The following is a 13,695-nucleotide window of genomic DNA, read 5'->3' as shown; positions in this document are numbered from 1 at the left end:
TTTCTCTAGTTTTGGATATCCTGTGAAGAATCTCAAATTATAATTTTTTAATTAGGAACACAAAGACATTAAATATATGTATTGACATATACTCTCCCCCCCCACACACATGTACACACCCCACACAGAGTTACATATTCCATAATATACACATACATGTATTTGTCAAATTATTAATTTAATGGTTTTTGATTTCTTGACACAAACTCCAGCTGATTCATTTTAGGTCTACCTAGACTTGAACATAAAAGAATGTTTCATGAGAAGCACACAGAATGCCAGCTATCGGGCACAAATTCCCAGATGTTTGTGTCTGGCTCTCAGGAGACTCATTCTTTATACATTTAATGCCAGAACCATTTTCCCAGCAAAAATTGTGACACTCTACACTGGCTTCTGGCCAGTGGAGCTTTGTAGTCCCCCTTCTTATAAGTGGTGTTTCAGGGATATGAAAATACTGGAAAAGAGTTCTGAGAAAAGAAGCAATGCCTGCAAATTTGGGATTTGTCCTCCAATAATTTAATCATTATATGAATGTATACACATGCACAGGATGAACATTTATTACTTCATCCATTTTTATTGTTTCTACACATTTCATGTTGCAAGATAAAGAGGAAAGGAAATGTATTGGGCTCTGGCAGGACTGCAGAAAATCATAGGAACCTGTCAATTACTGAAAAATACAAAAATTATTCTGCTCATTGGCATTGTATATTGAATCTTAAGGGCATAAAGGAAGATGTGTTACAAAGAGTAGCCCAACTAATACAAAAAAGAGATAAATAATCTCTGGTCTACATTATGACCCATTAGAAGTCTATCCATTTACAACAGTTTGGCTTCTCTGTGAATCACTAGAGTGGACCAGGCCCCAAAGTAAAGATTCTTTTAGAGTCATTCGGCTATTTCAACACATTTTGAAAGGGAAGCCTACTAAATACATTCCAAGTGGCCTATGAAATAGTAAGCAGAATAAGAAAACAAGGTACTTGTGAAACATGCAAGCCTCCCTTCACAACTTGGCGTTGATAACTGAAAGGCAAAGAAAAACAACTGAACTAGTTCTCTCTTGGGCATGAGTTTGTTTGTCCAGCCTCACATGAGTCAGAGCCAATGGCCCTAGTGGTTTTGAATGACTTGAAACAATTTCCCACAGTTGGGCAAGCTTTGATACATGTATTTTATACATTGTGTAGCTTCACAGTTTATTTCTACATCAACCTCAGGTATCACATAGAGCTTTCTTCAGGAACTTCGGCCAAAGTAAGAGATCGAATAATAGAAGAAATTGCTTAGAAGCCGGAGTTCTGAAGGTTGGTGATAGTGATGGAGGCAGTGTTAGTATCGGTTGAGGGGAAAGAGGGCAAGGAACCAAACAGGGATGTCTTGTACCTTTCTCACTCCCATAGAGCTTGTTTCATTTAAAAAAAAAAAAAAGGCTTTTTTATTTAACTTCCTAAATCACATGGTCTCTTTCAGACCCTATTCGTCTCTTGTTCGCATTTCATGTCTCTTCTCCAGCATAAGGAAAGCAAAACATCTGCCACGTTAGGCGTGGGGGATGAAGGGACAAATCATTGTACTAAATAGGGCCTTGAGAGAGAGGAAACACAAACTGATTAACTCAGAGAATCAAGGGTTAGAAGCCAAACACAGAGGACTTCAATACGGTTCTCAGAACCAGCCATTCACTCAGTGAACAAATAATCAATGGCCAAATGTTACCAGGCTGGGTCCAGGCTTCACCAGAACTCTCACATCGCCTCCATTATTGCCTGCTTCTCATGAAAAATGTCCGTGCTCTCTTTCTACCACAGGCACTGTGTTTCTGGAATGGGTGTGGGCCGAGGAGGCCCAGAGCCACCTGCCAGTGGTGAAATGGATGACAATTCACTCTCCCCAGAGGCTTGTTATGAGTGTAAGATCAATGGCTACCCCAAACGGGGCAGGAAACGGAGAAGCACAAACGAAACAGATGCCTCCCACATTGAGGTAAGTCAGAGTGGTTTCTCTCGAAGTCTCCTATTGCAGAAAGGCCTTTCAGATTCCTGTGGTTTCCTCTAAGGATGCTCCAAAGTGAGAAAGGCTCCCTGGGGAGAAAATCCAGACATTCCCTGAGCTCTAGACAACATTTTACAAGAGTCTGTGGGGCTCTCTGGAGTTTCTTGCTGCCTTTAGGGAGTGGCCATTCAAAGGTTTTCACATACTTGCTCATTTCCTCTGTCTCGCCAAAAAGAAAGTCAAACATCCACCCAAAGTCTGCTGAAAGGACGAGGTCTGAGAACCAGGACAGCAAATGGGCAGAATAGTGAAGTGACATCGTGCTCCCTACACAGGGACGCCAAGTTCTGAAAGCTAGGGGCTCCTCTCCTGAAAAGAGCCATGTGGAGTGTGAAGGAATTGGATTCTAGACAAAAACAACATGGAGCTCTAGCAGCCTGGTTTTCTTTGCCTACGGCTGCTGCAGCCTTTCAGTCAACTCAGAAGTGCACAGATATTCACCCAGACCTCTGGCTCCCAGCCCGGAGAATCCAGCACATCTGGTCCCAGAGAGGCAAGCAATAAGCCAGGTGAAAAGCATCGAATATTAGCAGATCGTCAGAGTTAGGAAGTAGGTTCATAGGTGTGGCCATCGGAGGGAAAGGTTTTGCATCAGTGAACAAAATTGAAATAGACTGGTTCTTAACATCCGTGCTGCAACACATCCGCTGTGGTTTAGGAAATGAGATAAGCCTTTGGAAAGAAAATAATCTTTTAAAACAGTGGTTCTCAAACTTGAGTATTCATCTGAATCATCTCAAAGGATTGCTAAAGTGGATTTCTGGGCACTATCCCCAGGGTTTCTGATTTGGTAGGTTGCAGGTGGCACCAGAAATTTGCATTTCTAACAGTATTCCCAGGGATGCTGATGCTGCTGGTCCAGGGACACTTTGAGACCTCCTGCATTAAAAGACATCCAAATACAAGTGACTTCAACATGTCTTTCTTCTTGACATAAGTTTAATATTTTCGAATGTTATAAATATGTGCCAGTTTAACGCATTTGTTGTCTAAACAAAGCATTTTATGAACATGACTTTTCAACATAATATATACAACATGAGAAGAAAGTTGTATTAGCATGATACAGTCGAGTCACTTTTTCTTTAATATGGGAAATAAGCGGCATGTTTACATTTTATTTAACACACTGCCATGTGTCTTTCCAGGATCAGCCTGAGATAGAAGCCAATGTGAGTCTTGCGAGCTGGGATGTTGAGAAGACGGCCATGTTCGCTTTCAATATCTCCCACATCAGTAATAAGGTTCGAATCCTGGAACTCCTTCCAGCCCTTACAACTCTGACAAATCACAACAGATACTTGATTGAATCTGGAAATGAAAATGGCTTCTTCAAAATCAACCAAAAAGAAGGGATCAGCTACCTCCACTTCACAAAGAAGAAGCCAGTGGCTGGAACCTATTCATTACAAATCAGTAGTACTCCACTTTATAAAAAGAAAGAACTTAATCAGCTAGAAGATAAATATGACAAAGACTACCTCAGTGGTGAACTGGGTGATAATCTGAAGATGAAAATTCAGATTTTGCTCCATTAATTCACCATCCAGAGACCAAATAATTAAAAAAATAAAGATAGATAGGTAGAACTGAATTTTCCTCCCAATCAGAATCTTCATATCATAGGTACAATCTTTTACCACATAAATTTCTATAAATAAGCACTATTCTTATATTACAAAAGCAAGGTACAGTTGACTACCCTAGTTCAAAACAACCACTTTCTCAGGCTTCTTGTGTGTAGCTAAGCTACCTTGTCATATGTGTCAGTTCTTGAAAACTGGGATGTGTTTTTCCACTGAGGTTGGCTATTCATGCTCACATGCCATCCTTCTAGCAAACATACAGGAATGTGCTTTCAATTGATGGACTGTTGTATTTTTTCAAATTGTAAACTTTGCTTCTCCAAATACAAGTACTAGGTTGGCCATTTCTAATATCTATTTGGTGCTAGTAAATTCTCAAACTAGATTCATAAATGCACTGTAATATTTACACAACTTAGAAACCAAATTACAGGTATTCAGCTCAAATACTTCATTAATTTCAATCAACCCAAGTTAGTACAGTAGCTTATCTCAGTTATGAGTATAATACATTACATGTAAATTAAGTGTGTGTATACTGTAATCGTGCTATTTTTTATCATTGAAACATTTATAAACTAGAATAATAATGCCCTTAATGTGAGGGTTTGTAATGGTGCTTATTTAGACCAAAGACTTGTTAAATGTGTACACCAAGTGGTATTGAAATTTCTGTGACTGGCCCGCATGCACATGGAGGTCTGGGAGGACCAGGAAACAGCCTCAGCAGCCAGAGGATCACCAGTGCATTCTTCATCACACCTATGCAGTCTGCCAAGCTTACCCTCGGTCATTCTTGTCAACAAGGGGTCCATGTCATAAATGTCACAATAAAACAGTCTCTTCTTTTTTTTTTAGTGTATTCCCTGGCTTTGTGTTCTTGTATGGATGTGGGATTGGAAGGGCTTTTCTGGAGGCTAAATAAAGTCTCCTGAATGTAAATTATCCTGAGTCCATTAGTTACAGCTTCTAAAGGTGCCAAATGTATAACCACTAGAAGAAAGTTTAACATATTTGAGTCCATCCCTTATTTTGTAATTCATTTTTGACAGCAGCATTATGTCTCACCAATATGAAATTTAGATTGTAGCATCGTTTCTAAAACATGACTTAATTACTCCAGTGACTTTTAAACTACTAGATTTAAGTGCTTTAAAATATCAAGTCATTGTCTTAGAGCACATGTGTTTCATTATAAAAGATTTATCATGTCCCCTTCCCTCAAATATACACACAGCATTGGCAAGCCTTAGGTGTTCCATCCTTCTTTTCCCCTTAAACATCTGTTGTTAGTCAGTGCTAGTCTAATTACAAAGGGCTAATTCCAAATTGAATCCAATTGAATGCTATAACTCTTATTTTTTAAATATCATAATTTGAAAATGCAGTTTTAAGTGCGATATTGAATACTTAACAATTTAAACTCATTCAACTGGTAGAAATGATTTTTAAAATCCGTAACACCAGTAAAGTAAAGGGTAACAAAAATAAAGGTGAAATGAGATTGCTACATGAAGGGAGAAGAAACCATATAGGACACAACCGACCTCTGAAAACCTTCAAAGAGCTAGGCTAAAGAAGAAGTAGGTATATTTCAGAGAACAAAACCAGGGGCAGTTGGCATAAAACTCAGTTTAGCACATACCTTCCTAGTTTCAAGCTACCCTCTGAGAGAATGTTTCCTTGCAATGTGGTGAGTTCCCTGTCATTAGCTAGAGGGTTTCAGTTCAGCATAATGGCAGCCAGTGGATAAGAATGCTTTTTTCTACCTAACAGTCCATTTACATCTTGAAATATTTCTTGTGTCTTTTATTTTGCCATGCAAAAAAAAAAAAATCTTGCTTATAATAGGTGCTCAATAGATATGAGTCAAAGGACTATTTTGGAAGAAATTTGTACCTTGCTTAAGAAGTTAAAATATGAGTCGAAATTTCCTTTCTAATTCTGTGCCTTTGGTTCTATGATGGCAGTGTACTAAAATTGTTAGAGAAGAATATGGAGCATATGGTAAACAACAGTTTGCATACGGAAAATGTCTTTGATAATTTAACCAGAACTGCATTATATTCAATAATGGATATTCTTTATAACAAACAACAGAAGAAAATAGAGTTGGCACATAGTAGATCACTTTGATATTTTTAATAGTCTCAATCTGGATTTTATTTATTTCGGAGCCAACAATTTTCGACCGCATATTTTCCATGTTTCTGACTGTAACGAAACATTTTCCTCATTGTTCCATTGTAAATATTCCTCTTGTTGGAACCCTTTTAATTCTGAGATTTAAACCTGTACCTTTTAATTGTGACCTTGCAATTTTACTTTCAATGGTTGAAGAACTTGGTTTTGTAAATCTCTCAGAAGCTTGAAAAACGTCTTGTCTCTACCCCCCAGCCCATTTCATTTGCCAGTAATTATTTTGTAAGTAGGGCTGAAATGAACTCAGCTGGCCTTGTGAAATGTTAAACTTGCACAAACAACTACATTTTTGTTCAACAAATAGCACTTTACTCAGCCAAAATTACTTTGGACATTGCCATTACAAATATTGTTAAACTTCAGAAATCATGTTTGTAAATTAGAGGAATCAAAATAAAGGACAATTAGGTTGATACTATATTAGAGTACTTAAAAGTTACATACCTATAAACTCTTAGAAATTTTAAAATCACAGTCAGCTTTATCCACAGAATGTACTTTGTTCTGATTTTAACTCTAGTTCTTGGAAGTATATTAGAAATGTAATTGTTAAATGTTTGTTTTTAAATGTTAGAAGATTATTACTTTTTCTAGATTAGTTTTCACATGCATAACTGAAGACAAAGTTATCTTCCCCTTGCCAATTTTAAACATTTTATTTAAAAAATTGACTTTATTAAATATTTTGAAACCCAATGTGAGCCTAATATTATGTATTGTTAGGAAAGGATTCTCAGTATTATTCTGAATTTAGGAATAGAGTGAAAAAAAGAAGGCTGTGAATTTGATTTTGCAAACTTCCATGTGTGTTCATGACTGGGTTCACTTACAGGATTGGGTCTCAATGAAAGGCTCTGACATTCTCACAAATGTCTATATAAACATGAGGGTCTTGTACATTTGACATCCAGCTAACATTTGGCAGGACCTGGCAATATCACAAAATCTGTTATTTCAACTAACTGCTAATGAATCCAAAATGTTTTTTTTGGCAAACAAAGCCATAAGCCTCTTTTTAGGACATGGGCTGTTTTGCATCCTTGATCCAAGCCTGGATTATGACCTCTACAAATGGATATCAGTTTCATTTTTACCCTTGAACAGTAGAAGAAGCCTCTTTAACTGAATGAAATCATAGCAGGTAAGTGGGTATGATTTCCTGCTAGCTCGACTATCTGCTTTCTTTTTATCCATTGTTATTTTTGTTCCACATAAATTAATATTTATTGTTATTTTTGATCCCTGTGACTATTCCCATTTCATAAATAAATGCATTAGTCTCTCTCTGCTCCCTTCTGCCCCTTAAGTGTTGGTTACAGCGTCAGCTAGAAGGCATTATACTCAGTATTTCTAACATCCTTAGCTCACGTTCAAAGTTAAGTAACTGAGGTAGAGACATTTAGCAGAAAATAGCCGTTCCATTGAGCAGATCCTGGGTAACTTCCATACCCCACTTGATATGTTTGAAGTTGTGCTGGGAATTGCAATAATTAGAAGAGGTCTGTTTCCTTTTTAACATAAAATTCTCTCTGGGGGAGAATTAAATCAAACCTGAATGATTCAACTTTTACTTCGGGAAATGAAGACCTTTGAAAACATCTTGATGATAATCACATCTCCCACTGAGCCCACCAGCTATTGATGGAAAGAGGTCACAGGCTTGTGTTGTTGTGTCTGCATGATGAGCTCTGCTCTGGGTGGCCCTCAAATCTCTGCTAGGTGGTAGGCTAGATCTGTCAGGAAAGATTAATGAGCACTTGCTATATCAATTTCAAAGGTCTGACAAGCTGGATTGGGTTTGTGTGTATGTATTTTTGTTGCTACATGAAATCACCATGATTTGTTCAGCCTTTCTGTCTTCGGTCACACCAAGATTATACGCCTTCAGCGTGTTCACTATACCTGTCTCTAGGGCAGTCCTGTGATCCAACTCAAATCATCCCAAGTAGCGTTGCAAACTCCTCTGAGGCCTGCTGCTTCCTACATGTTTCTAGATTGTCCGTAGCAGGCTCTCTGGTGGGCCATTCATGGTAAACTTTGAGCCCAGCAGTCAGTCTGCTTCAGAACCAGCTCCCTGGAAGTAAATGGCTCCTGATCATGCCCATCTGGTCCACATCCACCCACACTGGTCTCACGTCCACTTGAGAAGACTTGGAAGCCAGGGACACCATTTCCAAAGGCTGATGCTCTCCATCTCACGTTTTTTTTTTTTTTTTCCCCCCTCAGGGTCTGTGATTCTTGGTTCAGAGAATTTTGACCTCTCCTTGTCTTGTAAAGAAAATTCACTGAGAGTTCAGTATGGTTCTGAGTTCCTGAGGTCCTCAGGAGTACCTGGGCTGGAATCCTGACACTGCAGGAAATCTGAGGTCTGAAAGCTGTGCTCGAGTCTTAGTTCCCTTTCTAAGTTATTTGGTCACTGCAACTCCCTGATGTCTCTAAGTCTCGTTTTCCTCATCGGTATTTTGGAATTAATAATAACACCTTCCCTATATCCTCATAAGATCAGTATTGGGCATATGTATGCTGCCTCCCCTGTGTCATATAAGATTTCTGAAAGCAAGAGTCTTCTTCATCCTCCATAGCTTCATTGCCCAGTTTGGTGCCTGGCACACAGTAGGCACTTAATATGTATTGAATGAATCAATGACTAAGATTAGAGGAAGTAAAAATACAAGTGAAAATAGGAAAAAGCCATCTTCTCTCTCCTTGTCCTTGTTCTCAACAAATGTTTTGTAAGCACTTACCTTATGCCACCTGCATGAAGCACTAGGGACAAAGATAAATGAAGCCAGGTTCCCAGCTTACAGGAACTTTAAAACAAGGGGAGACAAAGCAGTTCTGTCCCAGATGTATCTTTGGCAGAGACGTGGTTGGACTTTGTAGGTTTCTGAAGGAAGTGGCAGGGTACAGATGTTCTCACTGCCCACAGTCCTAGGAGACAGGGACAAGATATGGTTCTGTAGTAAAGTCACCTTGATAGCTGCAAGACCCCATGTCTAGTTCTTTACGAATCACCAAAATCAGAAACACAATTCTAGTATATCTCCCCCACAAAATACTGAAAAGTGGTGATTTTTCAGTGGTGAGTTCATTTTTAGAGTTAGATTCCTACATTTAAATGAAACTTACCCTAAAATCTAACATACATAATATAGGCAGAACTGCTTGGGATAAAGCAGAGCTAGACAGCCTGAGGTCTCTCTACTCACTCCTTTCATGACAATTTTTATTGAAATTATAACTGAAAAATGCTTTATTTATTTGTTTGTTTATTTGCTTATTTCCCCTTTTTGATTCTCCCCCAACCCCACTTCCACCCCTGACCTATGGATATTGCTGTTTCCCCTTAAGAACTGGATCTCTGAAGGTGGGGCGTCTCCCCCACCACGCATTCACAACGCACACCTGAGGCCTGGCTCAGCTGGGGCATGGTCCATGGCTCCACCTGGGGCACTATCCTGGGACCTCCTGCATGTAAAGCAGACGAGCTAACCACTACACTATAGAGTCACCCTGAAAGGTGCTTTAGAATCTTACTGATTCTACCAATGTAAGACAAATATAATTTATAAAGTTAATTTTAAATGTTGACACAAACTCTAAATTCATGTTTCTTAAATAAAGGCATTATAAACACATGTCGAATAAGGACATTATAAACGTTTTCACAATATTAACGCATGACAGAAACTGACTAGATGCTCACCGACCCTGTTTTTTTTTTTTACTCCTGAGCCCACAAAAAAACTACATCCGCTAACTTCCTCTGAAGTTAGGTTGGGGCCATTGAGATGTCAGGAGAAGTGCTAGATACCATTTCTAGGTATAGCCAAAAAATAATAATAATAATATCTATATAGATGTATATAGATATACATATATATATGTGCACATACATAATCATCCACACCCACAAGAAATAATCCTTATTACGTTAAGCCACCAATATTGGGGGATTATTTGTTATATATTTGTTATATTTATAAATATATATATGTTTATATATGTATGTATGGGTATATATTTATAAATATATATATGTATAGTATATTTGTCTAGGCTGTATAGAGTCTTACATAAATTTATAAATATATATGTAATCACATTAACCAGGGTAATTTTTATGTGTGTGTGTGTGTGTGTGTGTGTGTATACGTATATATATATATATATATTTGTATTAGGGTAATTTATATATATCCATTTTTTTCTCACTACAAAGAATTCACATCAACCTTAGCTACACATTAGAATAAGTCAGGGAGTTTTTAAAATCACAACGTCCAGGCTGTACCCCAGACCCATTCATTCAGAATCTCTGCAGTTGAAGCCCAGCCATTATTAGTTTTAAAAGCTCTCCAGGTGATTCTAATTTGCAGCCAAGTCTGAGAATCTTCAGGCCCACTGTGAAAGGCAACTTGGAAAAATTCACCAGGTAATTCTGATACGCATCCCATCCACTGTTAACAGCTGGTTGGATTTTCAGGTTGTTAGATTATCACATGATAACATCACACAATAACATCAACCTTGACATTTTCTGACTCTTCAAACTGTATCTTTTCACTGGAGCCTGCAGTGTGGCATCAGGAGGAAACAATCAAGCAGCAGAGAGGCGTGGATGTCTCCAGGTGGTTGCCAGACTCATTAACCTACCCCATGACTGTCATTCACGCTAACCTTGGGGCAAGACTGCAGTTTTTGCCCCCACGATGCGTAGTTCTCAGGGAGTCAACATCTCCAATGTGAAATCTATTCATAACAAAATGTTGGGGGAAAACCCTAAAGATATCTAAATTAGAAATAGGGCCCAGTTAACCCAAGTTTCCTCATTCCACCTTTACAAACCTAAAAAGGTAAATTAGTTCTTTTGAAGCAGACAGTTCTCTGGAGTGAAAATGGAGATTTTCTTTTCAAGAAACAATTTCTGTTAAGAGTTTATAAGTTACATGGTGGGATATGGGGTCAGGCTACCATCCAGCCTGCCGATCTGACTCCAAGCTCACACCACTCAATCTTAAAATGCAGAAATGAAGACATGGTGCCATTTACCAAGAACGAGTGATGCAATCTATTACTTAAAATTTAAATCTCTAATATGCCTTCCAAAAAGTTTTCCGATTCAGAAAACCGCAAAAGAAAAACTGAAGACAAAACAAGAACTACAAAAAAGTGAGATACTATTGCCAGTATGAGAGATAGAAAGAGGAACTTTAAAGTGTATTTTGAATAATAATGCTCAATTATATTTCCATGTCCCTCATGTGTGAAGGACTATCCAATTATAGATGATGAAAAAGATGTGAAATAAAGATTCATTCCAAATAAGTTTAAATGTTGTCACATTCAATGCATATAATAAATTTTCTATGTGGAATATGAAGAAAGATTTGTTTTAGTTCAGGAAAAAAAAAAAAAAACATTTTTTCCCTGTCTCTACTAAGCAAATGTTAAATAATATTTAAACACTATCTAGTTGAAGGCACCAAATCAGCCTGCCTGGAGCAGCCACCTGTCCATTTAGCCTGCCTTGAGATCTCCTAGAATAGTCCTTCTCAGACTCACATATCAGCTGTGGGTCTTCTTAAACTTATGAGTTTGAAAGTTTGGGGTGAGGTGTACGTGAGAAGAGAGTGTCACTTGTCTTGCCCTCAGTGCAGCCTACAGACCGCACTTCCAGGAGTGACGTCCTGGTGGACTGCTTCCTTGTGGTTCCTGGTCTGTGACTGATTCACGCGCACTTCACTTTCTAATCCCTCAGTTACGCCTCCCAGCTTCCCTCCATTCCACACCCCTAGTTCTCATCTCATACAAAATATGTTCAAAAGGCCAAATTTCTACGCGGGGAATGGAATGTGTACTAATTATACATGTTGTTTCTGAAAGTTTGGCTCTCTCTAAATGAAATGCCTATATCGGAGAAATAATTTTTTAAATGCTGTACTACAGTCGTAGATATTACATTTCTGGATGGTGCATATGTGCATGCAAGTGTGTGTGTCCAAACATTTAAATTTTGTTCTTGAATAGGGCCACAGAAAAAAAAAGTTTGCCTCCTACTGGTTGGGAATTTATTCTCTATCTACTATCATCCAAGTATTCTGGCATTACTTTCCTTTTCTTACAGAGCTTTTGTCAGAAGAGTTAGGAAATATACTTATGTGTAAAAAAGCATGTCAAATACTATCAGACTTGAACTTCAACTGCCTTTCCAATAATGGAAGACAGAGTTTGATTTTTATTAAGTAAGCTAAACTGACTTCAGATAATCCATTGTTCCTTCATTGTTCTTATTCTTGAATATGTGTCCTCTTCTTAAAAACACATTGACACAATTCCCAAAGTCTCAACATACCAATCTGATGAGACGGTTGATCCTCATCAACTTAATATTTATCCTGGGCAGAAGTGCTTAGCAATATCTTCCAACTTAGAGATTTCATCATGCATCTCGTGTCTGTAGCTCGTTTACAAAAATATGAAAAAAGATCACCTCTAGCATGGTTTCCTCATGATCTATTTCCAAATACTTCTATAATCGGCCCCCTCCTTTCTTCATCTGGCTTCTGCTCCGTCAGTTACAACCCACAAAAGAACTTCTATCCAAATAGATACACCCATTTACTCACCGAGTCACAAGTTTACACACACACAGAAAAAATTTTAAAGGGTGGAGTGGTGGGAAGCTGAGGCAACTAGACTAGCAGGAGAGGGTCATAGGTAGAAGAAAATAAAGGGAAGTATGTGATGGAGTGGGTGGGAGACGGGTGGCCTAAGACAGGAGACCATCAAAGAAGAGGCACAGGAAGTTCGTTTTGCTTGTGTTCTAAACCAGTATAGTTTTTGCCTCTTAGTAAATATTTATGGAGACCTTCTATGTGTTTTGCACTATGCTAGGCTTCGTGGAAAATGCACAAGAGGTCTACAACATTAAACCATTACTCAAGGGATTTATAATCTAGCGAAAAGATTAACACACATGAAGCCACTACACAGGAGTACATGTACACACACACGCACACGCGCGCGTGCACACACACACACACCACATTCCAGTGAATATTTGGTTTCTACAATGTCTCAAGCACTTCAGAAATATTTATGCCTCATAATCATTCTGCAAAGTTAGGTAGTATTAAACCCTTCTTATTAATGGATAATATGAGGCCCAGGAAGGGTAAGTAATTGTCCCAACATCACACAGCTAACAAGTGGCTGAGATGGGATTTTGTTCTAAATTGATCTAACTCTGTTTTGGTCAAGAAAAATCTCACCGGTTTAACCTAATGGAAGTTTATTTGTTGCCTGAAGTCTGCAGATATTCCTGGTTGGCTCTCCTGGAAAGTTACTGGCTAGGTGGAGACTGGGGAATCTAGGCCCCTCTGCTATTTCCAATGTCTGGCACTCAAAATCATCAATGAAGAGGAAGAGTGACAATGGTACATAAGATACTGTAATGGCCCCCGCCCAAAAGCATGATAAATCACTTTTCTTTTCATTGCCCATTATTAGTTTCAAAGCCCCAGTAAGATGCAAGGGGTTGGGAAATGGAATGGCTTGGTAGCTGTGTCCCAGGAACAACCTGACCTAATGAAAGAAGAGCAAACATCTTTGGCTGTCAGCTACCTCTCTCTGCTTCAAACTCCAAAGCCACTAAACATCACACTGCTGAGCCATACAAGGAAGAGCTGAATTATGTAGTGTCGAATTACAAGTTCCTGAAAGAAGTTCAAAGGAGTGGGAGATCATAAGTTTGAGGAAGAAAGAAGGGAACCTGAGTAGGGTACTGAAAAATAGATATGAGGAAGACATTTTTGGCTGAGAAGTACCAGAGTGAATGTGC

General features: G+C 38.5%; 1 protein-coding gene across 2 annotated transcripts in view; it reads left to right on the top strand.

Moving 5' to 3' along the window:
- Positions 1-4,512, top strand: part of FBN1 (fibrillin 1) — a 216,439-nt gene extending 211,927 nt beyond the window's left edge. Inside the window, exons 65-66 of one of the 2 annotated variants that reach the window (XM_016163229.2) lie at positions 1,821-1,995; positions 3,213-4,512. In XM_016163229.2, the coding sequence (XP_016018715.1) occupies positions 1,821-1,995; positions 3,213-3,602 (565 nt within the window). In that variant the 3' untranslated portion in view covers positions 3,603-4,512. The remainder of the gene's footprint in view (positions 1-1,820; positions 1,996-3,212) is intronic. The other variant, XM_036218301.1, reaches the window with a different exon arrangement.
- Positions 4,513-13,695: the final 9,183 nt, after the last annotated feature.

Source organism: Rousettus aegyptiacus, unplaced genomic scaffold (assembly GCF_014176215.1).
Source record: "Rousettus aegyptiacus isolate mRouAeg1 unplaced genomic scaffold, mRouAeg1.p scaffold_m13_p_3, whole genome shotgun sequence".
Taxonomy (NCBI): Eukaryota; Metazoa; Chordata; class Mammalia; order Chiroptera; family Pteropodidae; genus Rousettus; species Rousettus aegyptiacus.
Note: the sequence above shows the minus strand (reverse complement) of the source record. Positions and strands in the feature narration are given on the sequence as shown.